Source organism: Gallus gallus, chromosome 3 (genome assembly GCF_016699485.2).
Source record: "Gallus gallus isolate bGalGal1 chromosome 3, bGalGal1.mat.broiler.GRCg7b, whole genome shotgun sequence".
Classification (NCBI taxonomy): Eukaryota; Metazoa; Chordata; class Aves; order Galliformes; family Phasianidae; genus Gallus; species Gallus gallus.
Window position 1 is genome coordinate 108,082,393 of NC_052534.1, and position 23,938 is coordinate 108,106,330.

The 23,938-nt window shown below is 39.9% G+C and overlaps 1 protein-coding gene across 1 annotated transcript in view; it reads right to left on the reverse strand.

Moving 5' to 3' along the window:
• Window positions 1-23,938, reverse strand: part of TFAP2D (transcription factor AP-2 delta) — a 55,357-nt gene that overhangs the window by 21,188 nt on the left and 10,231 nt on the right. The window contains exons 4-7 of the mRNA NM_001135785.2: window positions 16,694-16,859; window positions 13,323-13,441; window positions 5,914-6,055; window positions 320-433 (exon numbers count right to left, since the gene is read on the reverse strand). Of these exons, the coding sequence (NP_001129257.2) occupies window positions 320-433; window positions 5,914-6,055; window positions 13,323-13,441; window positions 16,694-16,859 (541 nt within the window). The remainder of the gene's footprint in view (window positions 1-319; window positions 434-5,913; window positions 6,056-13,322; window positions 13,442-16,693; window positions 16,860-23,938) is intronic.

Sequence of the window (23,938 nt, forward strand, 5' to 3'; positions counted from 1 at the left end):
ACTTCTGGACTATCTTTGTTGTCTCTTGATTAGCTTATGATTTGGCTCACATCTACAGATAAGGAGATTAGACCAGTAGATATGGAAAATGACTGACTCACTTACCCTTGCAGCAGGGTGAATACAGACAGCTGCAGGTACTTTGCTGGGTAAGCATAAGCTTCTAGCAGGCACAGATAACCAACAGAATATAGAAAATACCGCAGTCTATATGTACACATATAGACTTAAGTAAGGGAACAAATACAATTATATCTTCATATGAAGTATTTAAAAAAGTTGCGCATTTTGGGTAATTGCTCTTCTTTCAAAATCATACCTGAAATGTGTTAAATGTCTCTGGATGTCAAGGTCTAGTATTGGAGTCGGTCTGGAGGATCCAAGGGGTGACCTGTCTTGACTCAGAAGGTCTTGGAATTCTTTACATATTTGTCTAAAAAGAAAGCAAATATCCTTAAATGAGATAGGGCTAACGTTATGAAATGATGATCCCCATTAACACTGTCACTTCATACAGGGTGATCTCATTCGTAACAAATACTTGGAAGAGGTAGTGTTAAAGGAATTAAGGACTAATTAATCCTCCCTCACCTCCTTGTACCAAATTCCCAGAGCAGACAACATATAGAATCTCTTGAAGAGGAATAATTCATCTCTGAAACCATGTTAGGATTAATATATCCCATTAATGAAGACTTTTGGTAGGTAGGACCTATGATCCTAGTTTCAGCATCTTGCAATGGGAACCTTGTCTGACCTCCCAGCAGTCTAAGGTCTTTAAAAAGGATAGTAAGTCTGTCTTCCCCCTCTATCTCCTTTTCAACCTGCCTCAGCACTAGGGATATCTTTATATAGGACCTAACAATAAGATATTTTTTTGCTTGTGATATTGTTTTATTGAGCTAGTTTGTCAACTACTCAATGAATGTGCTATTAATTCATTATAAAAGAAAAAAGGAAGGAAGAAAGGAGGTCAATCCAGCTCAATTTGATGCATGCCCTCAAAAGAATGCTATCTGGACCTTGGATGGCAAGAAATCACTTCCTTTCAACTGCTTTATGATACAGTTCAGTAAACTAAAAAAGGAGAGAGGTCCAAATGTCTGTCTCAAGACTTCTTTGATTGGCCCCTTTTCCATCAAGTGTATCAGGAATATAGGCACTTAACATGAATTCAGGAGGGGCACAATGCCCTCTAGATAACCAGGACACTTGGCTATGTTGCCTGATACTAGCTTAATACTCAGCTGATTTGGTCTAGTACAGATCATATTGACTATACATAAACTAGTAAGCTAAATGGTGCCAGGGGTTGTTCTCACATCCTCTGACCCACTGGCATTATCTGAAAAGGTCCATATGGTTTTGGTCTCCTAGTCTCCTAAATGATGTGACTACATCAAAACCAATTCCCTAAAATGGATACTGGTGTAGGCTGTCTTCCACAACATGCACAGAAGATCAAGGAAGCAGTTTAACATTTTAATAATATATTATTAAATCTCAACTCGATGCCACAGCATGTGCATCACTTACTTTGTGTCTGGGCTCAGTTTCTAATACTAAAGAGAACCTCTATGGTATGATTTCTGCTAGCATACATTTGCTTTGCATATCTGATCCTACATAGAGCTCAAGTTCTTCATCATGACCTTGTAATGGTTGTCCTTTTGGCCAGGGACATAACAAAAATTAAGCGGGCAGTCTCAGCTTTTTGTTCTTTAACATGTCTCTCTTTGGCTCTGTTACAAGCAAGGAAACTCTGCTAACTTGTTTTGACTCTTCATTATATCACTGTTCTACTGGATTTGGACATAGACAAAGCATGGCTTTCTACTGGAATGTAGAAAGCTATTTTCAACTTTGACAGTGGACTTCATCCAATCCTGTTTTCTCTAAATGCTTGTCATCAGTATGGACTTAGACACTGCTTGAAAAGACAGCATCGTCTTAGCCTTTCAGGCAAAGAGATGTATTCAGCAGAAATGTATGTAAATGTGGCATACAGTTTTAATGAATCAGATCCTTAGAGGAAAAACAGTTCCTTTCAACAACTGAAAACAGTCAGTCATTTTGGCTTCTAAACAATCTGCTATCCCCAGTCGGTTCTGTCAACACTGCTTCTCTCTCCTTCCTCCAACCTCTACTTTCTACCTGTTGAAAAAGTTCATCTTACAAGTTCTTATATTTTGACAAAGAGAAGTGTCAGAACCAAGCGTGCAATTAAGTTCCCTTCCATCTTCGCATGTCAAAAGTCTTTACTGAGTGTTGCAGATTGAAAGAAAAGAAGAAATGTTTTTTATTATACATGAAAACCTTTAAAAGGCAGTAACCTACTTTTGCAAGGGGATTTCTACTCAAAGTAGATTCTCAATGCCTCCACTACCAAAAAGACATTACCTGGGGTAGTGACAGGGAGAAGGGATGACAGTTGCATACCATGATGGACTGTGACTTTGCATAAAGAAAGAAAGATGATTAGAGATTAGCTGTGTCAAGATTCTCAGCTAAAAATAAATAAATAAATAAAACTAAAAATAAACAAGGTAGAGAATCCTGGACACTTCTGCAAGGGAGGCAACTAATGATTTGTGATAGACAATTGGATGTTCTGGTATATAATCAGGAGAAGGTAAAAAAAAAATCTGTACTGGGTCAGACCAAGAGCTCATCTAGTTTATGATTCTGTCCCTAACAAGCTTATCCTTTCAGTTCCTATCCAAAGTGAGCTTCATTCTGCCTTTGCTGTCACTTGTGTTGTGTGTTGCGTTCTGGCTACAGAGTCCATCTCCCCACAGTAATTGTCAGCTAGGGCTCTGAGTTTTCATTGTCTAGACAATCAGAGTGTTAGAACAGGCCATAGCGGTACCTTGTTACATCAACTAGTACTGTCCAAAGCAGATCCTGGTGAGCAAATACGAGGAATCATTTTTGAAAGGTAGTTTTAGAAGGTCAAGTAGTTTAGCACAAAGCCATTAAAGTGGTTGTTCTGTAGCAGAACATGCCACTAAAAATGGTCTGTTCCATAGCAGAAGATATCCCTTGTCTCACTCATTGCGCTACTATCAAGATGGCCTCAGATCAGGTAGAAATGAGTGGGCTGGTGAACTGAGTTACTTCAGGCTTATTGCCCTGTCCAGGTTAAAGAGTGCTATTGGCATCCAAAGAAGAAATCCGTAGTCTTTCTTAGCACATAGATCACAGTTCTGTACATGGAAGAACTGCATCTGCTCAGGATGGATGGACTGTATGATTGCAAGATATAGATGCCCTTGATAACACATGGAGCTTCTACTGGACAATGGAGACTTCTACACTGTAGTTATTAAGAGCTCTATTTAGGTGCTCACATATGGATATGTAGCATGTAAGACATCCATAAGAAATAGCAAATGCAACACAGTAATGAAAAGATGCCTATGAACTTTTTGGAGCAGCTGCTGGTAACTAATCTGGATAACCAGTTCATCTCAAACGATGGTAGGTACCAATGTTTGGGCAAGCAAACCCAAATCACCAAAGTTGGATATCTAAATCCAGCACAGAATTCCACCTATATACCATGAATTGCAGAAATAATTATGTTATTTCCCCTTGCTTTTCCTTAAAAATCCAAATGTGGAAGATCTCACCAGTTCTGCCAAAAAAAATGCTTTTATGGCTGTCCCAACTGGGACAGTGGCAACACACACAGGAAGTGGCACTCAATTTATTTCCACAGACAAAATTTTTTCTGAATGATTCTGCCACCTTGTAATTTCATTTTCATTTTTGGTAAGGCAAGAACAATTGACTCCATCTTCTAGTATCTTCACTTACAAGCACGAGGCAGAGTGATTATGAATTTAAGGATATTATAAACCTAGATCTTATGTACGTAGGTTGAATAATATACACTTCCGTCAAATAACAAGACTACCTGCTATCAGATACATGGAAGTATGATAGGGAAATACCAAGCTAGTAATAGGAACTCATGGACCTGTGTGTCCTGTACTATCTGGGGCTGGTCTGTGCAGCACTGTTCCCCTTCCAGACAGGAGAGGGCAGTAGTAGCTCACACATTGACCCATCGGTCCCTATTAGCAAGTGCTCTGTCTACAGCAGGTTCTGTCCTGACCTTAGATTGCCGACAGAGCTCCGATCAATTTGCTCGTGCTGATTAAAAGAGGGAAAAAAAGACGTTTTGTTCTTTACTAGTGCAGAATAAGCCTACAAGCATAAAGTTCACAGAGTTTTGGAGTAATGCCTGTCCATGACTCCCTACCTCGGATGGGAGAGTAGATACGGAGTGATGAGAAAGAATAGTCAGAGTATTACATGTCCCTCCGTGGAGGAAGAACATGACAGTCTTCCTCTGATTATTGCAATCTGCAGCAAAATGATATCTCTCGAGAGCCAGAAAAGAGAGAAAATGATTTCTATCATTAAGGTTGAATGATATTTTATAGGTTGGACAAACCCTTGAGCTAGGGCAATTTACATTCTTAACTCTTGTTGACATAGTGAACAGTAGTACGTCCACTCTTACAAAGTTATAGGATGCAGATTGTTGATGGGCTATGTATCAATGGAGAGACACAGCTTGCAGAGAGGATCTATCTTTCTCTAGCTATTTTCATGTCTCTGAAAGCCCCTGGGCCCTAAAAAATGTATGTAAGTAAGAGTAAGATGATATTCCTCTTTTATTATTCCTTTTAACCAGCTTAGGAACATGATTAAAGAGGTCTCCTCAACTTCACACCAGGTAAATTTCCCCATATCACATAGTGCTCTGCTTTGAGGACCATAATCTGCAGTTGTGGCATTCACAAGCTTGAGAGGTTTCAACGCATGTCACCTCTGTGTCATCTTCAGGGCGAAGAGCTCTGAACACAAGAGGGTCACAAAAGCCATACATTCTGTTCCCCACAGGCTGATCAAACATAGGGACACTGAGATGCAAGGGACAATCCTGTGACTGGTCATCTCTCACCCCTAATGCAGGGCAATTCCTCTGTATTGGACATATCTCAGCATGGATCATTCCTATACTGGGAAAGAGATTAACAGTGTCTTGGCTTCTGGACTCAGCTCCCCTGCTGTCCCCTCATGTAATACTGCAGCAAGCCCAGGAGGAATATGACTGTACTAAAGGCCACCCCATGCAAGTATACCACACACCTAGTGTTAGGTCTAACTTATGCCATGCAGACTATTTATTCCAGTTTCCCATGGCTCACAAAGCCTAATTCCTCCTTCCTCAAGGCTAATTAACCTAGATGAGATGATATCCTAACATGATGTTACTGCTCCTGGGAGGTGAGTGGCTTGTTTAGAGTAAAGCCTGGTGTCTCTGTGTGTCTTTAATGGTTTTAGCAACGCTCCCCTGCTGGCATACATTGTTCCAGTGCCTTTGACTTCATGGAAATCCTTGAAATTTTACAGCCAGAAAGGATCTGCCCCTCTGCAAATTAACACTCACTCAGCAGACTAACATTAGTTATCTAACAGAAACTAGTAGTTCAGAAGAAGCTTAGATCTCCTGCTCACACATCCTTGTATTTGCTGTTGTGCAAGCAGGAGGCAAAGCCAGGCTCTGTCCTACAGCTCTTACCATGTGATAATGTTCTCTCTGTGTTCCCAAATCACATCATTTTAGTATGGGAAGATGTACATCTCCCCAACTGAAGGCAAGGAGGGTGCAGCCACTTAAACCTTCTCATGGTAAACAAGGTTACTCTTACAGCACCTCTGCTGAAGCTTGCTCTCCTTTTCTGGCACTGAGCAGTTATGATGGCAGTCACCACAATCTCAGATCTTTATTCCCACTCCTCCCTCCTCCAGCCCCCAAATTCAAAATGGAAAAACAACAGATTTCTTTCTTAGTTTGACACTATTTCCCATACCCCACCCTCCCACCCCCCTTCTTACTTTGTTGCTAGGATCATCTTTTTCCTTGCTGTCTGCTCTTTCTGTTCCATGTGCTGTCTGGCAATGTGCTCTCCTACCGCCTTGGCAGGGAATTCTGTTTCACAGGTGTAGCCGAAATCTCTGGCCAAATGTAATGCCTCCCCTGTGGGTAAACAAAACAGGTCAGTCAGTTTTTAGGATTTTGGCTTCCTTCCATAATTTCTACCATAAGTATAAATAAATAACAAGACACATTTAGAGACACCCATTTCCAATCTCCGTTACTAATTTCCATCCATTTCAACTGTTTGTACTTAATCATCAGATGGTGACAGCCAGAAGATAGGAAGGATGCTCCTGTCATGAGAAAATACTAGTCAAGACTCTTGGGTTTGACTACCTCCCTTGCCAATAGAACACCAGGTAGCTGTGAAAGTTTTGTGAACTCATCTCATCAATATTTAAGGTATGAAAATTGGTGAGAAGTGAGAATAAAACTTTCTGAAGAGCCAGGATTCAACCTCAGCGCTTCACTTTTCTACCTCTGAACAAAGAATAGCCCTTCTACCCCAAGGTAGATCCGTGGGAATAATATCCATTTCAGCACATTTTCTTGGAGTTAACTCAGCAAGCACTGTACGCATGCCCCACAGTGAAGTACAACACAGGAAACAAACCCCTTTCCAGAAAAACTTGCGATCAAAACTGACCAGACAAAACAAAAAGGGGAGACGATGAAGATCACAGCTGATATTTTGTTGGTGGGGAAATTGGTGTAAACACCTTGACTAGGTTTTATGAGAAGTCTGTGACAAAGGCAGGCACTGAACGTCTCCCTGCTTCAGCTATGAAGACTGGACACTCAGCTCCAAGCTGGGTGCCAAATGCCTCTGGAAGCATCTGTCCCTCTCTACTATGTCAGAGAACCCAAAAATAGATTTTATGATTTACCAAACACTCCGTGATCTGCATGCTGGGACTTTGACAACCCTGGCGTGAGATTTAGCTGATCAAACACAGCTGACTGACGTGTGAACATCTGTGCCTAAGTTAGTCTTTCCCTGGTGGGAAATAGGTACTTTGAGATCACGCTTGCTCTTGTCTCAAAGTAGAACGTAGAAACAGGTCAGCTACCAGAAGTGTGTGTTGAAGCATATCTGTATAAATAACTAACAGGGACGTGCTCCAGAATAACTTTGGGGTTAGGGTTTTTTTGATCCATTTGTTTGTTTTCCGGTGTGTGTACTTTGAGTGCCATCATGAATGGTGACATTGGACCCTGGCTCTTTGGAGATCATGCTGATGTCTCAGATGGACAATTAGGAGGGATGCAAGACCTGCAACAACTTCTTCTGAGAATACCTGCAGTGAAATTAATATGACTAAGACTGAATATTGGTATCTGAGCTAAAACTTTACAGTCAATAGGTAGAAACTAGCACTTGAAGAACATACCCTGTATCAAAGTAGAAGGCAAACGAATCATAATTTGTTGAAAAGACAAGGTTAGATGGCAATTCTGAAGATCTCCTGTTGAAAGCAGGGCTTTAGATAAGGTTATCCAGGGCCTTTTTCTGCCTAGGCTTGAATATTTCCAACCATGGAGATTCCACAACTTTTCTAAGCAACTTAATTCAGTATTTAATTATTAACTTATTTTAGTTCATTTGTTAATCACCACAAAATACTATTTTCCCCCCACTGACTACAATGGGACATGAGAAGATATTCCAATAGAGATGATGAATTGAGACAAATTCAATGCTCAACAAGACTAAGTTTGCTCTGTACAGACAAGGCAAAGTCAAGGAAGGTGGAAACTTCGATGGGAGAAGTGATTTTGTGTTGGAGTCAGCACAAGGCGTAATGGACCACAGGCAATGATATCTATTGCAAACACTATTCTCCACCTTTCTAAAGTTCCCTTCTATCATTTTACAAGAGCTTAACTTTACCAGAGAAATATAAGTTTGTTTTCATAAGAAAATACTTGATTATATGTATATTCGACCTAATTGGACTTAGATACCATTACATACAATACTCCCAGGCAACTTGTTTTCTGACACCAGTCAACAACTACCTTCTCAGATGTAAGTAGTTTTATATGCAAAAGTTGAAAATTATACTCATAGTTATAGATTTTCAGTATCTCTGAAAAGAATAAGAAGTTAACAACCAACTCTGGCTTGGAAAGACAAATGGTTTCTACTTGGCTTACAGATTCTGGAAACTTTTCTGAAGTCAAACAATTTTCACTGAAAATAAGATGAATTTTAACAGTGAGTCAGAACGAGCTGGCATATAATACAACCTGACTTGTTTCTAAAACATGCATCCTATGGTTCACCATAAATGAGAAAGGGTAAAAAATTCAGCCTGAACTTCTAAACTTTTATTGAAGGACTTCACAATTTCTGTTTCATTGCTCTGTTTCTGTCCCTTAAATAAATGCTTGAGGAGTAAATCAGCTGCAGAAGCGCAATTAAGTGCAAAATCGGGTTTTGCTTTTCAGCAAAACTCCATTAAAACACTTGACAGGTTTGTTTTCATGTCGGTGTAGAAAGAAGATAAAAATCAAACCCTTTGAAGCTGTCATCAGGTAGAACTGCCATTCTCCAGGCAGCTCTATTTTGATACCAGTCAGACTCAACTAATGACACATAGAATGTAGTAAGCAAAGCCATTGGAAAGAAAAACGTGCTTTCTTCAAGAAAACCAAATTTTATGTGATAAAATGTCAGCATTTATTTAATAAGTTCAGCAATAAGCCAACTGAAATTTGAATGTTTTCACATAATGTCAAAAAAGAAGGAAAAGAAAACATGAACTGCCATTAAAATGAGTCCTTCTAGAGATGGTGTATGTTATTTACTAGAGCCAAAAATACAAAAGTGATTGGATGATGTTAGAAAATTATATAAAATTATAGGACTTGCCCGTTCTGTTGGTAGCTGAGATTGTGATTATGACTGACTGCTGATAGTATACTGATATTCAAGAGAAAAAAGAAGCTGTAGAGGATTGATGCATCAGCTAGGCACATACGTAGGAAAAAAAATTGGCTGTAAAAGTGACCATGGCATTGTGTGAACAAAGTAAGTCTGCAAATATTTTAAAGATTTTTAAATATATTTTTTTACTAGAAAGGGAAAATTGATGTAGATTATGAATGTAAATTATAACAGTTTAACTATACGTATAAGCACATACTTCCATGCGACAAATGGAATCAGCATTCTAAATTAGAGCCTAAAATTCCAGATAAAACTACAAATCTGGACATAAAAACACTGTACAGAACATGATTTATCATACTTCATAGTTGAGCCAATACATTATTTTGAACTGGAACTAAATAACAGTGTATTTAGAAGTGGGTTGTGATACACTTCCATACATAAATGTGCATGTTTAATCTCAGTGAATAGAAGTATCTTGTATTAATACGCAGTAAAAAAATAAGTCTGGGGAAAGGGGTTTGCACAAAATGTTATGGAATATATTCTTTTCATTTCTACAACAAAATTTTGATAAACATTCTCTATAGGGGAGAAAGTGGGAATACTGAAACATGAATGGAGTGATTTCTCTGTTTTCACCTTAGATTTGGAGGCATCCCTGGAGGCATTCAAGGCCAGGCTTGATGTGGCTCTGGGCAGCCTGGTCTGGTGGTTGGCTACCCTGCACATAGCAGGGGGCTTGAAACTAGATGATCACTGTGGTCCTTTTCAACCCAGGCAGGCCATTCTATGATTCTATGATTCTATAATTGGTTTTATTCTGCTTTGCTATTACTTATGTCAGGAAAGAGGTAGAAACCCCTAGAATTCCTGGCAATTACAATTGCTTTGTTTCAACCTATAATCAAATCTATCTGTGCAATATCACGATCTCTTTCCTCCCGCAGAGGCAAAGAATGGGTGATGAGGATCATTGGCTTTTCTACTTAAATCCAGCCCGCAGCTTTGTGGATATAGACAGTGCTGCCTTTCCTATGTAGTCTGACAATTGACCAGAGAGCTTTGCATGATGGAAAAGGACAGTTACTGAAGATGAATTGGCAAAGACAGCTCTGGAAAGCCTCAGCGGAGGGACCAGCCTGCGTACCTTGACAGGCTTCTGCAGGCAGGTGCAAGGAGCAGCGGGAGCCTCTCCTGGGTCTGGTAAGAATGAGAGATGCTCCTATGCAGAGTGAAGGCATGAAGAAGTGTCCCAGGAGAGGGACACTTGGCATGTGAACCTCCTGCTCTCTCTTCAGCTTCACCTCCTCCAGACAGCAGAGATGCTACCCAAGGGGGAGGAGGGACAAGCAGAAGGTGGAATGAACAGATTTTTTTTTATTTGGAGGATGAGAAGGGAGGAAGTACAAGTGGAAGGATATTAAAACAAAGGCTGGTGGAGGAGAAGTGTGGCAGTTGCTGGTAGGATGAAAAAAGTAAACAGTGTCCTATTTTTCTCAACAGTTTTGGTCCCTGGATGATGAATGCAGTCAATTCTGTGTCTAGTGAATGTACTGTTTCAATTAGGTTTGTCATGAAAAGAATTCCAGATTTTTTTGTAAGTACTTTTTATGACTTTTGTATAAAATTCAGATGTTTTAAAATCCATTCATATATTTCTTTTATCTGTATCTGCAGTCACATTTATGCTGTCTCTGCCTTATGAGTGACCTGTCCAAGCGGATAGGGATGTTTCCCATCTTCTCACATCCTTCTTTATTTTCACTGGTGATATTTTTGACTCCTTTGATCTGGCAGTAAGGCTTAGTCTTGGCAATGTTTATACTTAATGGAATAGCCTTTATTGCACTGGCTGAAGTGTGGGATTTTCAACGCTTTTTTGTCTGTTTGTTTAAGAGCTGGTTGGAAAAATGGCCTTTCGCTTCATCTAGCTTAGGCACTAAAGGGCATTCCCAACATACAGGTTGCACAAAGCTATACCCCATACCACTGCTGCAATGCTGTGTTCAGTCTCCCAGTCTTCCTTTCCACCCATTGTGCTGTTCTATTTGGATTACAACATAAAGAACAGAACTGGTTTGTCAAGCTATTTGTACTTTGAGCCCAGAATTCCTTGCCAAGGCCAATAAAGGTGCAACCTGATCAAAGCAGCAGCAACACTAAATAGCCAGCAGCCACCCAGAACCAAAAGTGAAGCAAACTTGTGGAAAGGAAAATTAAAAAGAAAAGTAAGAACAGAATAGTTTTCATGAAATCTGGATCTTCAGATGGCCACCACAGCCTAGAAATCTCTCTCTGATGAACTTAGATCTCCTCAAATCACAATGATTTTAGTTTATTTTAGACAAAGACACATCTTAGTCTTGTCAGAGGCTTTTGAGATGTCTTTGGCCAATACACATAATAAGCATACAACTAGCTTTGCCTCTTCTTAGCTCAACTTGCTACTCAAGAGATCACGCGCATTCTTACCATGTAGGGATATTAATGGCCTCAGTACAGTGAGGACTATGAGGACCTAATTAGTTTCAGTAAAAAGAAACTTAAAACCATCTACCATAATCAAGAATGACAGAGTCCTGTATCTATACAAGAAGTCTGCACTGTCCACCTGAAATCTGGAGATTCCGTAAAACTGAAAAATCATGATGTCAATTTCTGCATTAACATCACACACTAAAAGACAATGCTGTTTATTTCATGACTTCTAAAAACTGTAGTGAGCCTGTATGCTTCCTTTTCTGCCTCGTCGAGCCACAAGTTATAGCAACTTGGAAATGACATCTGCACCTACAAAGGGAGGGTATTTTATCCCACATAGAATTCAACCATACTACAGATTTTGACCAAAGGTTATTTACACAGAAAATGAGCTTCAAATTGATTTCTCTTAGAATGTGAATATATATGGCAGTACCTTTCCCCAGAATTCCACTTGATAACGTTCATGCTTAGCATATCAAAGCAAGGTGGACAGTGTCAAAGTGGACTCTGTCTCCTCAGTATAAATCTTTAGGACTTAGAATCTCACAGAAGAATAGTAGAAGAACAGAAGCAATAACACAGACTCAAGAATAGTTTTGAAATTGGCTATGAGCAATGGGCTGAGAAGCAAAGTTATTTTCATCCCTGAGAAAAAAGGAATCTAACTGTGATTTACAGTAAAAGTACATTAACATCAATCTCAGACCTGCAATTGAAAGATTTCCTCTCTCCACTTCTTCTGATGAATGAGTAATTGGCCACATAACTCTCTTTACTCTTCCCTGCTAAGACCCAAGACTCATTAAGGACTATAAGGAACATCTCTTACTCCCTTATACTGGTATCTTTCATAACACTGCAACTTAATTAGGTCTTTTTATTACAGAAAAGTGTGAGATCGACATATCTATATTTCCGAACAGCTTCTCTGTAGTTTTATGTGCTCAGTGGCCCATGGAGACCTCAGTTTCTTCTCTTAGATTCTAAAAAAAATTCTCCCTAGGTGTGGATTCAGCATTTTTTTTCTGTCTTATGGAGTCTCCATTCTTGGAGATATTCAAAACTTTGACTACACAAAGTCCTAAGCAGCCTCTCTGGGTTGACGCTGCTTTGAGCAGAAGGGCTGAATTAGAAAATCACCAGAGGTCCCTTGCAGCCTCAGCCTTTCTGTAGTTCTGTGATTCTGTGGTAATACATGCTGAGACCTCATTCTACTTGCCTAGATCTGTATGGACTTTTCAGGTTATAATCCTGGAAGGTGTTGACCTTTAGGATGAGCTGAGTGCTCTCAACATCAAGGAAGAGGGATCTGAAATTCCCAGAGCTGCTCCTTGCAGCCAGACAACAAACTGAGTACTTAGTGGATTCACCCGGAATAGAAGAGATTCAGGTAGAGTTTCCTCCCTTTGCCTGAGGGGTTTGAACCTGCCTCTCCCATCTGAATGTTCGAAGACCCTGTCAGTATTTGGTGAATGGTATTTAAACAACAAATAAAGGCCAAGAAAGTATCTCCTGGGTCTGTCTACAATTTATCTGGAAAAAAAAAAAGAGATTTTGTTCATTCATGTATGGGAGGAAAAGGGTTATCTAAATAATACACTTCTTAGGGGAGTAAAAATATCACGTCTTTGGATCAGCTCCAGGAAATTCACAAGAAGGATAAACAAACCTACTTGGAGAGCTGGTATAAGACATTCATCTCTCTCACAAGAGCACTTGGATCATTGATTAGTAAGTCAGATCCCAGTACAAAAAGCAAAGATCAATGCTGAGGAAACTTCATGACCAAACAAATTGCTGGGAGCCAAGACATCTCGGAGCAAACTTCCATGTTGCCTCTGGTTCTGTCTGTGGCTTTCGGCAAGTCAGTTCTCCTCTTTGTACAGCATACATATTATGATATTTTACACAGTGGATGAAGGGTGTTTTAACACAAAACATTTAAATTATGGTTATACTATATTGAAGAATTATAAACTCTACCTTCTACCAAGGAAGTCAAGAGTGTGACATTTGCTGCTTTTCTTCTTCCTGCAGGTAAATTCAGTCCCAGTCTGTCTAATTTTTCTCTCAGGCAACGTCCTCCATTCTTAGATTTTGCTCTGTCAGGAGAGAGAAACTCATATTTACTATGTTCTTTCTTCATCTACAAATTGTATATATCTTATTGGCAAATGTGTGGAGTAATGCTAGCTCTGATTACATTGATGGGAAATCTGTCAGAGTTGTGTTGTTCACTACCTACTCGCACTGTGTGAGTTTTTTAGGTTGGTCTTTTGAAAGTTAAGTATTTTAATGCCTGTCACAAGCGCATCAGATCTTCAGACAGCTTTCAGCCTTATGGGACCCATGGCCCTGATTTGGGTGCTGCACCTGAGATTGCAAAGACTGAATATAAATATTGACAGCGTTGTCAGTTATACCTGACCTAGCCACCTCAGGCTCCTAAGACAGTTGAGAGAGACAAAAAACTACTTGTGATAATAAACAGAAGTCTGGGATAAGGAATCTCTGCCAATTTCTTCTACCTGGCTAAAAAAGGAAGCCAGACAGCTACTCAAATACACAAGTCAGCATGGAACCCAGCTTTAGCTATCGCCATATGACTGATATAGAGATCTGAGTACTTAACAATGTAACCTATGAAGGCCAGCACTTAACAAGAATAGGGATAAGACAATAGGAAATGTTAAGGCTAAAATCCCAGTCATGTTTGGCTAGCTGTACCCCTATCCCGGATGCTTACATCACTTTGTTCTCATTAAACAGTTGCTGGTGCATCCCACACCTGCTTTTCTGCAGTGCCTGAGTATTTGAAGCATTTCAAGCTTATCCACTTATGCAGCAGACTTAGGTTCAATTCCTTGTTCAGCCTGAGGGAATTTGAACCTGTGCCTTTTAGCAGCCAACTGGAAGTGCATAACTAATGTTAAAATGCTTATACATTGAATAGAGAAGTGACTGAAACCTAGAACTTCCCTGTTCCAAATGAATGATCTGGTCATTATTAGATAATATAATCACCACTACAGTTATGCCTTCACTTTTACCTACAAATGTTTAATTATCACAAAATAAGACTGAGGACTCCCTAGCTTAGGAGTCCATTTAATCCATTCTATTAAGATAGAATGAGGGGGAATGTCCTCCAGTTGCACCAGGGAAGGTGGATATTAGGAAAATCTTCTCCAAAAGAGTGGTGATGCACTGGAATGAGCTCTCCAGGGTGATGGTGAAGGTGTTCAAGAAACATGTAGATGTGGTAGTAAGGAACATGGTATAGTGAGCAATATTGGTGGTAGATGGATGCCTGGACTAGATGAACGTAGAGGTCTTTTCCAACCTTAATGATTCTATGAATCTATCATTCTATCATTCTATCATTCTATCATTCTGAGTATATACGTCTATGATTCTGTGAGTCTATCATTCTGTGAAGAGTGTCTGCCTAGATGTTTTGAGATTTAGCGTCAGGTCCCTACAGACTGAGGCAGGAATCAAATTTGGAATACCCCAGTTGTCATGGTTGGTTTTACCCACTAGGAGGTACCACAATTTTGGACATATAATATGTCAGAAAGTGTGACCTAATTGCAGCTTGCTGGGGAGATACTTTGATGGTGATTACTAACAGAACATAAAACTAACCCTGTCCAGTCTTGGACAAGTTATAATCTGTATTTCTTTTCACTACGTCTGTTCTTGCCAGCTATGCAGTAATTGAGTCCGTTCTGTGAGACCTGATCAGATCTATACATTACACTCTTTGCCCTGTGAAACAGAATTGCTGTATCCAAACCACCAGCTCAGAGCAGCCCCTGGCTAAATTGTCAATCACGTCCCAGGTTTGGAAGTGATTTGGAAGACTGATATTTGGTTTGGGTCAAAAACTTATAGGCATCACTAGTATTTTAACAGAAGAGAGAACTGAGTCACCATGCTCAGTCTCGTGCCCTTGCATTCTCAACAGCTTGCAATGCTATTGATGAAGTCCATGATGTGAGTATTTAAAGTGAATATCTCTGTGACTCTTAGCTGATAGCATCTTCAGGGTGAAGCAAATAGCAGAGGAAAATTTTTGTAGATGTAGATTCTGTATTTCAGTGCCAATGATGGCAGTTCAGTGGGATGTATGCCCATGAAAAAAAAATTTGCAATCTAGTCCTTACTCTTCAAGATGTCTTGAGACAGCTATTAGACTGCTATGTATCTTAGAATATCGCAGGTTGGATAAAATGACTTTCAGTGTGAGTATGAGGATCAGTGTGGCCTTCAGTGACAGCAATGAAATAGCCAATAACTTTTCAGCTAGTTTTGATCAAAGGCTATTCAAGTAGCTTATGCCATCTAAGTTGATGCCTCAGGGACACTGCAACTCTCATATGCCTCGCTGAATTACAGTTGCCTCCTTGTTTTCCACTTGTAATGTGAGGCAGAGTCTGCCTCTTTCTTCTTTTCTGTAATACTCTCTGCAAGTGTCTACTCTGGTCAATGGAGGGTCAGAAGCAAAATAGTACCTAATTACTTGCTTCTCCTCCAACATCTCACAATGAAAAGAAAATGAAAACAGCACTTTCTGCTAACTTTATACTTTTCATGCTCAAAAAAATCTAGACGGGAGGTTTAGGTTAGATATTAGGAGGAAGTTTTTCACACAGAGTGTGGTGACACACTGGAACAGGTTGCCCAAGGAGACTGTGGATGCCCCATCCCTGGAGGCATTCAAAGTCAGGCTGGATGTGGCTCTGGACAGCCTGGTCTGGTGGTTGGCGACCCTGCACATAGCAGGTGGGTTGAAACTAGATGGTCATTGTGTTCCTTTTCAACCCAGGCCATTCTATGATTCTATGATTATTATATGATAAGGCAAGAAAAAGTGAACGGAAGAATGATGCATGCCTAAGCCTCCATGACTTAGGTGTTTTTTTTTTTTTTTTTTTTTTTGTATAGTTCTTTCTGTTTTACACTTGATAAAAAAATTTACTTTGAAATAGCTTCTCAAAGGAGTCAGATTTGTAATGCTGGTGAGATTTTCTGCATACATAACTTTTTTTTTTCCATTTTACAACAAAGCAAACAACACTTGTCTATCTCTGATGGATAACTGAACTGAGGGGGTAAGATAAAATAATAACGTAAGCTTTCTGTAAAGAAAATAAATGCAATCTTAATTTTTCCTTATTTTCATCAAAATTTTCCTCAGAAATTGTCTTCACCCCTAATCAGTCTCCTTCTGCTTTTCAAACTGCAACCACCTACCCAAGCAGGTTAAGAGAACAACATTTATTTGAGGAAAGTGAAATCACAGAAATGACAGCAATGCCTAGTAATTTTTATTCTTGCCTTCACCTTACCTTCTCAAAATACCTCCTAAGAGGGAAGCATTGAGGCATTCTGGCGGTGAAAGGCGTCTCTTCACCTCTGCAATGGTCACTTTGTACTTTGAAGTGGAGCTGAGTAGAGACAAACGACCAGGTACAGAGCAGAACAGGTCGGTGGGGTTAACAACGCAGGTACCACCTGTAGTACAAATTAACTGTTAGAGTGAGGAAATCTTCAAATTCCACATTTTGACAGATTCAGTCATGAAAAACAATTGCATAGTGTGTTGTTGTTATTGTTGTTTTTAATACTGCATCATTTGCTTTGGGAATGATGAATGATTACCTATTTCAGTTCAGAAAAAGTGAACTATTGTAGTTCACTTATTGTAATCTCTTAAGTTTTACATGCAGAATAGGTCATTATGGCTACTTCAGATTTCATGCTTGACAAAAATTGCAAAATGTCATTGAAAGGCTCTTGTGTCTAGTATGGTAAAGATGTATGATTGAACAAGATTCAGGTGTCACTCATGATTAAAAAAAACGCAATTGGTTAAACAATTAGAAGATTGTTTCCAATGAGAAACTATCATTTTGACTCTCATTGAGGTGTTTGGGGTCACAGAGATGCAAAGGCACTATAGGCTTGCAGTAATTTGAAGCCAGAACAGCTTTCTCTCCCTTTTAACTCTCATATAGTCCTTCTAAAGTCAGGTCAAATCCTCAAATGTCGTTAATGATTGAAATCTATTGAGCTCTATCACTTTATCTCAGATTAGTTCTGAAATTGTTTACCTTTTGAAAACAGCAATTACTTGGACTGAGTCTAAAACTGCTGAATGAACACCAAATCTTTCAGTGAAGATTGTGATCAATAACTCCTTGGGTAAAATGGATCTTTCAAGTCAAAGCTGATTTCTGAGAAAAGAAAACTTTTTCTGGATCTGATCCAAGAGGATAGAGCAAAAATCTTAAGGACTAGCAAATATTTTATCACCAAGTGCAAAATACTCTTCTTTGACCTGCCTTCTCCATCCTAACTAAAAAATTATGTGGAAGAAATAAATCTTACTACTGCATGCACAATACTTCCCCGTGGGAAACATGAGAAAAAAGAATCAGCTGCATGTGACAGTGATATAAAATATTATATCATTCAGTGCACTACTGGAAGGAGTTCAGGTGTTTTCTGCAAAGACAATGATATAAAGACCTTCTTAGGATAGAATGGAAGTGTGCTCATCATTCCTCTTATAGGAAAGAAACTGTGTTTTTAAAAATACCATTATAATTCAATTTTTTTTTTCTGTGAACACCTTAAACTCTTAGCACTGTAAGAACTCACTTGGTGAGGCTTAAAAAAACAGTTCATTCTCGGAAGGGAAGGGAAGGGAAGGGAAGGGAAGGGAAGGGAAGGGAAGGGAAGGGAAGGGAAGGGAAGGGAAGGGAAGGGAAGGGAAGGGAAGGGAAGGGAAGGGAGAAGAGATGGGGAAGAGAAGAGAGGAGAGGAGAGGAGAGGAGAGGAGAGGAGAGGAGAGGAGAGGAGAGGAGAGGAGAGGAGAGGAGAGGAGAGGAGAGGAGAGGAGAGGAGAGGAGAGGAGAGGAGAGGAGAGGAGAGGAGAGGAGAGGAGAGGAGAGGAGAGGAGAGGAGAGGAGAGGAGAGATCACTCAGTTTAGACCAAATCCTAACACTTTTTCTCCTTCTTTCACATGTAAATCTTCTCAAAATCAAAGTGATTGTATCAGTTCTAGCTTAAGCAGAGCCAGAGGATTGTAACACAAGGATTGCACTTCATTAAAGTCAGGCTATTGCTTGCATAAAGCAAACAGAATTTCTCTCCAAAAATTTCAGATCTTGACGGTATATTTAAACATTTGCGCTGACAGCAGAACCAGAAAAGAACATCTCTTGGTATAAATCCCAGATGGGTGAGATCCTGACTCAGTACAGCAGGTTATTTTATGACTTTTCCAATTATACCACAGGATAGATATTCTTAGACATAAGAATACGGAGACAAATTGTGCATTAGCAAAAACATACAAGCATCAAGGGTTCTTGTGCACAGTTTTGCAGAGCCGAAAGTTACAATTTATGAGTTCAGATGCTCAAATACAGAAATCTGGTACCACATGCCTGATAGATTTTTCATTTTTTTCCCCCTTGTCTGAGGCAGGGCTGCACAGAAACCTAGCAATATTTTCCATCAACATTTTCAAACTTCTAGTCTGCCAGGTACATTTGTGAGGAATGTTAACTCTGAGTAGATTTGTTTGTTTGGCATCTCTTGCCACGCTGATACACAAATATATGTATGCACGCTCACATGTATGTGTTAAGAAAACAGTAGCAATGGTTACATATTTATTTACTTCAATAAGACTAAATTTTATAATGAGAGAGACTGTAATGGAATCAGTGTGATATTAACGTTATCTCCTTGCCAGGTTAAGTCAGTATGTGCACCATTTATGCCAGATAAATAATTGTTCCTTTAATCCAAAAACATGTTACCCTGCAGCTGCTCCTACCCAAACCAGAATTTACTGGAACACATCTCATTACTATTTAGTAGAAGGTTGTTTACAGCTCACGGTGTTTGAGAGTATTTTGACTGCACAGCATGGTCTTAAACAAAACAATTCCAGGTAAGTCAAGTATGGGTTAAAAGGAAGAGAAAACAAGTCTAAGCAATTTGCTTTCCAGAAACACAGAGAACAAGTTGTAAATTACAAGGTTGTAAAATCTGTTGCATATAATTATTTCAGTATATTAATTATTCATTGACACGACAACAGAGAGCGGTGCTTTCCAGACAAAGCTATGTCTTGATTGCAAACTGTGCACAGTTTTAAAGGCAAGGCTCTCCTCCCACGGGCAGCACCGTGGAGAGGAGATAGATCAAGTCCTGGTCTTTACATCAGGTGGTAAACAGAAAAAGGAGCAACTGTGAGCAAAGATGCTAGGAAGTGAAAGGAAAGGCTAGGTGCAACCACACTCATAGATAAAATACTGGAACAGGTTGCCCATAGAGGTTGTGGATGTCCCATCCCTGGAGGCATTCAAGGCCAGTCTGGATGTGGCTCTGGGCAGCCTGGTTCTAGTGGTTGGTGACCCTGCCCATGGCTGTGGGGTTGAAACTAGATCTTTGAGGTCCATTACAACCCAGGCCATTCTATGATTGTGTGATTCTATGAAGGGCTGTTCCTTTCAAACAAACATCATTTCTTCCTCCATACTCTGATCATATGTTAGAATGGACGAATGATATTGTGAGCAAGTACAGCTCAATGAGGGGAGGACAAGGTATGTTTATGTTGCATTGAACATCATTAACAACAACAAACTTTTCATTCCCATCAACACAATGCTGCTGTGGGTGCTGGTGGAAGGATCAGTCCTTGCTCAATCACTTGGGTGGTCTTGTGACAACAGGGTGTTGGAGATCTGGGATGCTAACAGCAGCTGAAGAAACAAATGTCCTCAAAAATAAAATGCAAATAATATATTTCAGGGAGCGATCAGTTCAACCTGGATATCCCTACTCCTCTTGGTAGATTTTGATTTCTTTAGAGGTCTTTACAGACTACCTTTTGGTGCTCAGATACATAGGAAGTTGTCAGTTCATCAGAAAAACAACCCAACACATAATCAAGACCAACAAATGTGCCTGCTATGTACATAAAGATAGGAAAACAGTGTCCATTGCTTCCTGATTTTGCCTGCACAAATGATCCTGATACAAAGCAAGGAGAAAGAACACTGGAGCCGGTAGAATTATCTAGTTGGTCACACAACAATTTTCTGCTATGGGTGTCATGTGAAATGAGCCTTTGAATGGTAAAAAGACTCTTTAAAGGACAACTGTGTGTTCCTTCAGTGATTATATCCCCAGAGTGAATATTGGTCATACATCGTCTGTTGCCACAAGATACTGCACTAGATACAGCTGGAGATGGTGGTAGCTGTGCTGTTACAGACACAGAGGTCTAAAGGCACTAGCAAGACAAGATTTAGATGAAGACATGATATCTGTTATATTACAACTGATAGAGTTGGGAAATAGAAAGAAGGAAGGGAAAATTTCAGGCACACACTACCATCTTCAGGGCTTTATCTGACTGTATTCAATTACTTCCTCTTCAAGACAGAATTTTACCCTCCGATCTGTCACCTTCTTGTTGATTTCAGCTAACACAGTTGTTTTGAAAGGAAAAGGATGGGAGAGGAAATGTTACACTTTGTGCAGCAAACAACACATGGAAAAAGACCTCAGGCCCGGTTCTGCTTTGTACCGAATCTCCTTGGTTACAGTGAATCTAGATTAATTTCAAATGTTTCGAGAGAAAGGAAGAAGGAGAGACTACACTAATTTTTATCAGCTTCCCATTTTTCGTAGCTGACTGGTTTTATGAAAAGTGCACTTATGCTTTGTTTCATACATCTATAATGAAAAAAAGGTAGGCTAAGTTATATTGAAAAAGATAATTGCACCAAGCATCTGGGAGAGTGTTTTCCTTCCTTTTTCCTGTATCCCCATCAAATAGTGCAAGTTGGTGCAAAGTGCCAGCACATGCTGATGAAGAGTTGTGGAGATGAAGCTACAAAAACAACAGAGACATGCTCTAACCCAAGAGCTACATAGTCTAATCTTGTCAACATAATGAAATCCTGCTAACTCAAGAAAAATAAAGAAGTTTGGTTCATTTTGGTTATAGATAAACAGGACAATAGGCTTTGCTAGAGTGAGAATATTCATTCTGACTCAGTTATGCACTTGGGCATCAGCTGAGTGGTAAGTCTCCCTGATGCCTTCAGAGTTAAGTATTTGTGCAGTTTCTCATTGACAAATCCACATTTGTGTTTGCTTTATCATTTTCTATTACAAATGAGAGACTGATGCTGATGTTACTGAACATTTTTTTGCAGTTCAGATACAAACATTTTGTAATTGTCTCTGTATTTTTATAGCTACACAACGACATTCTGCTATATTATATCTTATCTGTTAATCGTAACAGATGCCATATTGCACATATTCATTCAAGAAGTGGTAGCTCCCCATTCCAAGATACTCATTCATAAATATCATGCAGTAATGGAAGGAAACACCATAATTTTCTAATGACAACAGCACAGAAGTACTGTTTATTTTGTTTTTCAGGTTAAATTCGTGTGTATGTTTCTGTATGTTATTAAGCATATGCATGCATGAGTGCCTAATGATTAGTCTTACATAAAATATTAATAATGCACTATGCCTTTTATTAGTTTATTATTTATATCTACAGGTGCTGTTCATGAGAGTCTGCAGCTTATACTATATTTCAGTTCTGAAATTCTAGCAGGTTTACAGCATGTTACAAAGCGAAGGCATAGAAACCTGTCTTTCCTCAGCCCTTTTTTCCCCCTAGCAAGCAGCAAACCTAACCGTGCAGTTAACTGTGTAGGGGTTTCTCAGCATTATTTAATCCAGTGTTCATCTCCCAAAGGCTTACAAGCAATTGCAAATGTTGTCCAAATTATCCTCAAATGATCCAATCATTAAACTCGGGAGTTAAATACTCAAAGTTCAAAAACTCATTGACACGTGTCAGGAAAAAACATAGTAGACTTCCTTCCCTCCCTCCCCCCAGTTATTTGTTTTTGTCTATTCATTTGTTTCGAGTATAAACTTTGCATCATGTAGAACAGCATGAGAAGCCCTGAGATAATACCCCTCTCTACAATGTTCCTGCTAAGGGAACACACACATGCCTGTATGCACTGAACAATTTTACATGTATACTAAATTATGTACATATATACATATACATATTATATATGCATATATGCATGTATGTTATATATATATATATATCTGTATACTATATATATAAACTAGCAGTAGGACTGAGGAGATATCAGCAGTTTTCAAGACCAGCCTCTTAGCCACATACAACTTTCAAGATTACTAAGAGCATTAACAGTTTTAAATGTAGACAACACTGGGAGAAGCAAGGAATTATGGTGCAAAACACGATAATATAAATAAGGGAGATTTGAATGGGAAGTCAGCTTTGAATATTGTATCAAGATACAAAATAATCTGAAGTCTCAGCCACTCAGGATTCTAACAAGTTTAGATGTTGTACTGAGGTACATGGTTTAGTGGGGAAATGTTGGTGATAGGTGGATGGTTGGACTGCATGATCTTGAAGGTCCTTTCTAACTTTGGTGAGACTACAATTCTATAAGTGTAGCTGCATTGGTATAACCCATAAAGTATCTAAAGGCAGAAGAGCAGAAATCTACTTCATTCTTCCTTCATATACACAACCCACAAGAACTTATCATCACTTTGGGAAAACAGCTGGGTGTTGCTGGATGGGGTGCATGAGTCTGCGCTGTGCCCCGCGTTGCTGCAGGAGAAAAGCTGGTGCAAGCTGTGTGTGTTGCGGGGGGCGTGTGTCTCGTAGAGCTTTAAACCTCTGTCCATGGGATTCTACGCGTGGGTACTGCCCGGGAGGAGGGAGAGAGCTGTGTGGGAGGGAGCGGTTGCGCTCTCTGTGAGGGTGTGCGAGGGATACTTTGGCAGTTCGAGCGTGCGTCAGTGTGAGTGTTTATGAGTGTGTTTCTCCACACCTTGTGCCCTGAGTCTGAAGGATAACGGAGTTTTTTGAAGGATGCTTTGTGTGCTGCATGTCAGGGAGAGCCAAGCCGGGACTGTGCAGATTACAACAGCTCCGAGCTCCGAGTGGAGCAAGAGACGAAAAAAGCACATAATATGCAACCTCTATCCCAGCAGGATCGGCATAACACCCGCCGCGGATGGGAGCCGTACCACGGGCTGCCGGCAGCCGGGAATGATCCCTTTATAGATCAAAAAGAAGGAAAAACAGAAGGAAAAACAAAATAACAACAACAAAACCAAACTACCAACAAACCAACACTCATCCTCACGTCCCTTCCCCAAAGCTGTCCCAAAGGTCTTGCTCCCAGCAGGACCCTTTCCTAAGGGAACCGCCAGAGAAGCGCACGGGGTCCGGGCAGAGCTCTGTGCTCAGCCCCCTCCGTTCCCTTCCCCGTCCCGAAAACACCCTGAGAGCTGAAACTCGCCACCCGGTTTGGGGAAGGCTGTGGTTTTAGTCGGCTGGAGATTATCTCAGCTTGAGCCGCGAGGGCCATTAATTAAGCCAGCTATTTAGGATTTTAATGCGATTTAAATTGGCCCTTGGTATTGAGAAGAAAAGAGGAGAAAAAGACAACAGTGCTAATGACAGTGCATTAGGATC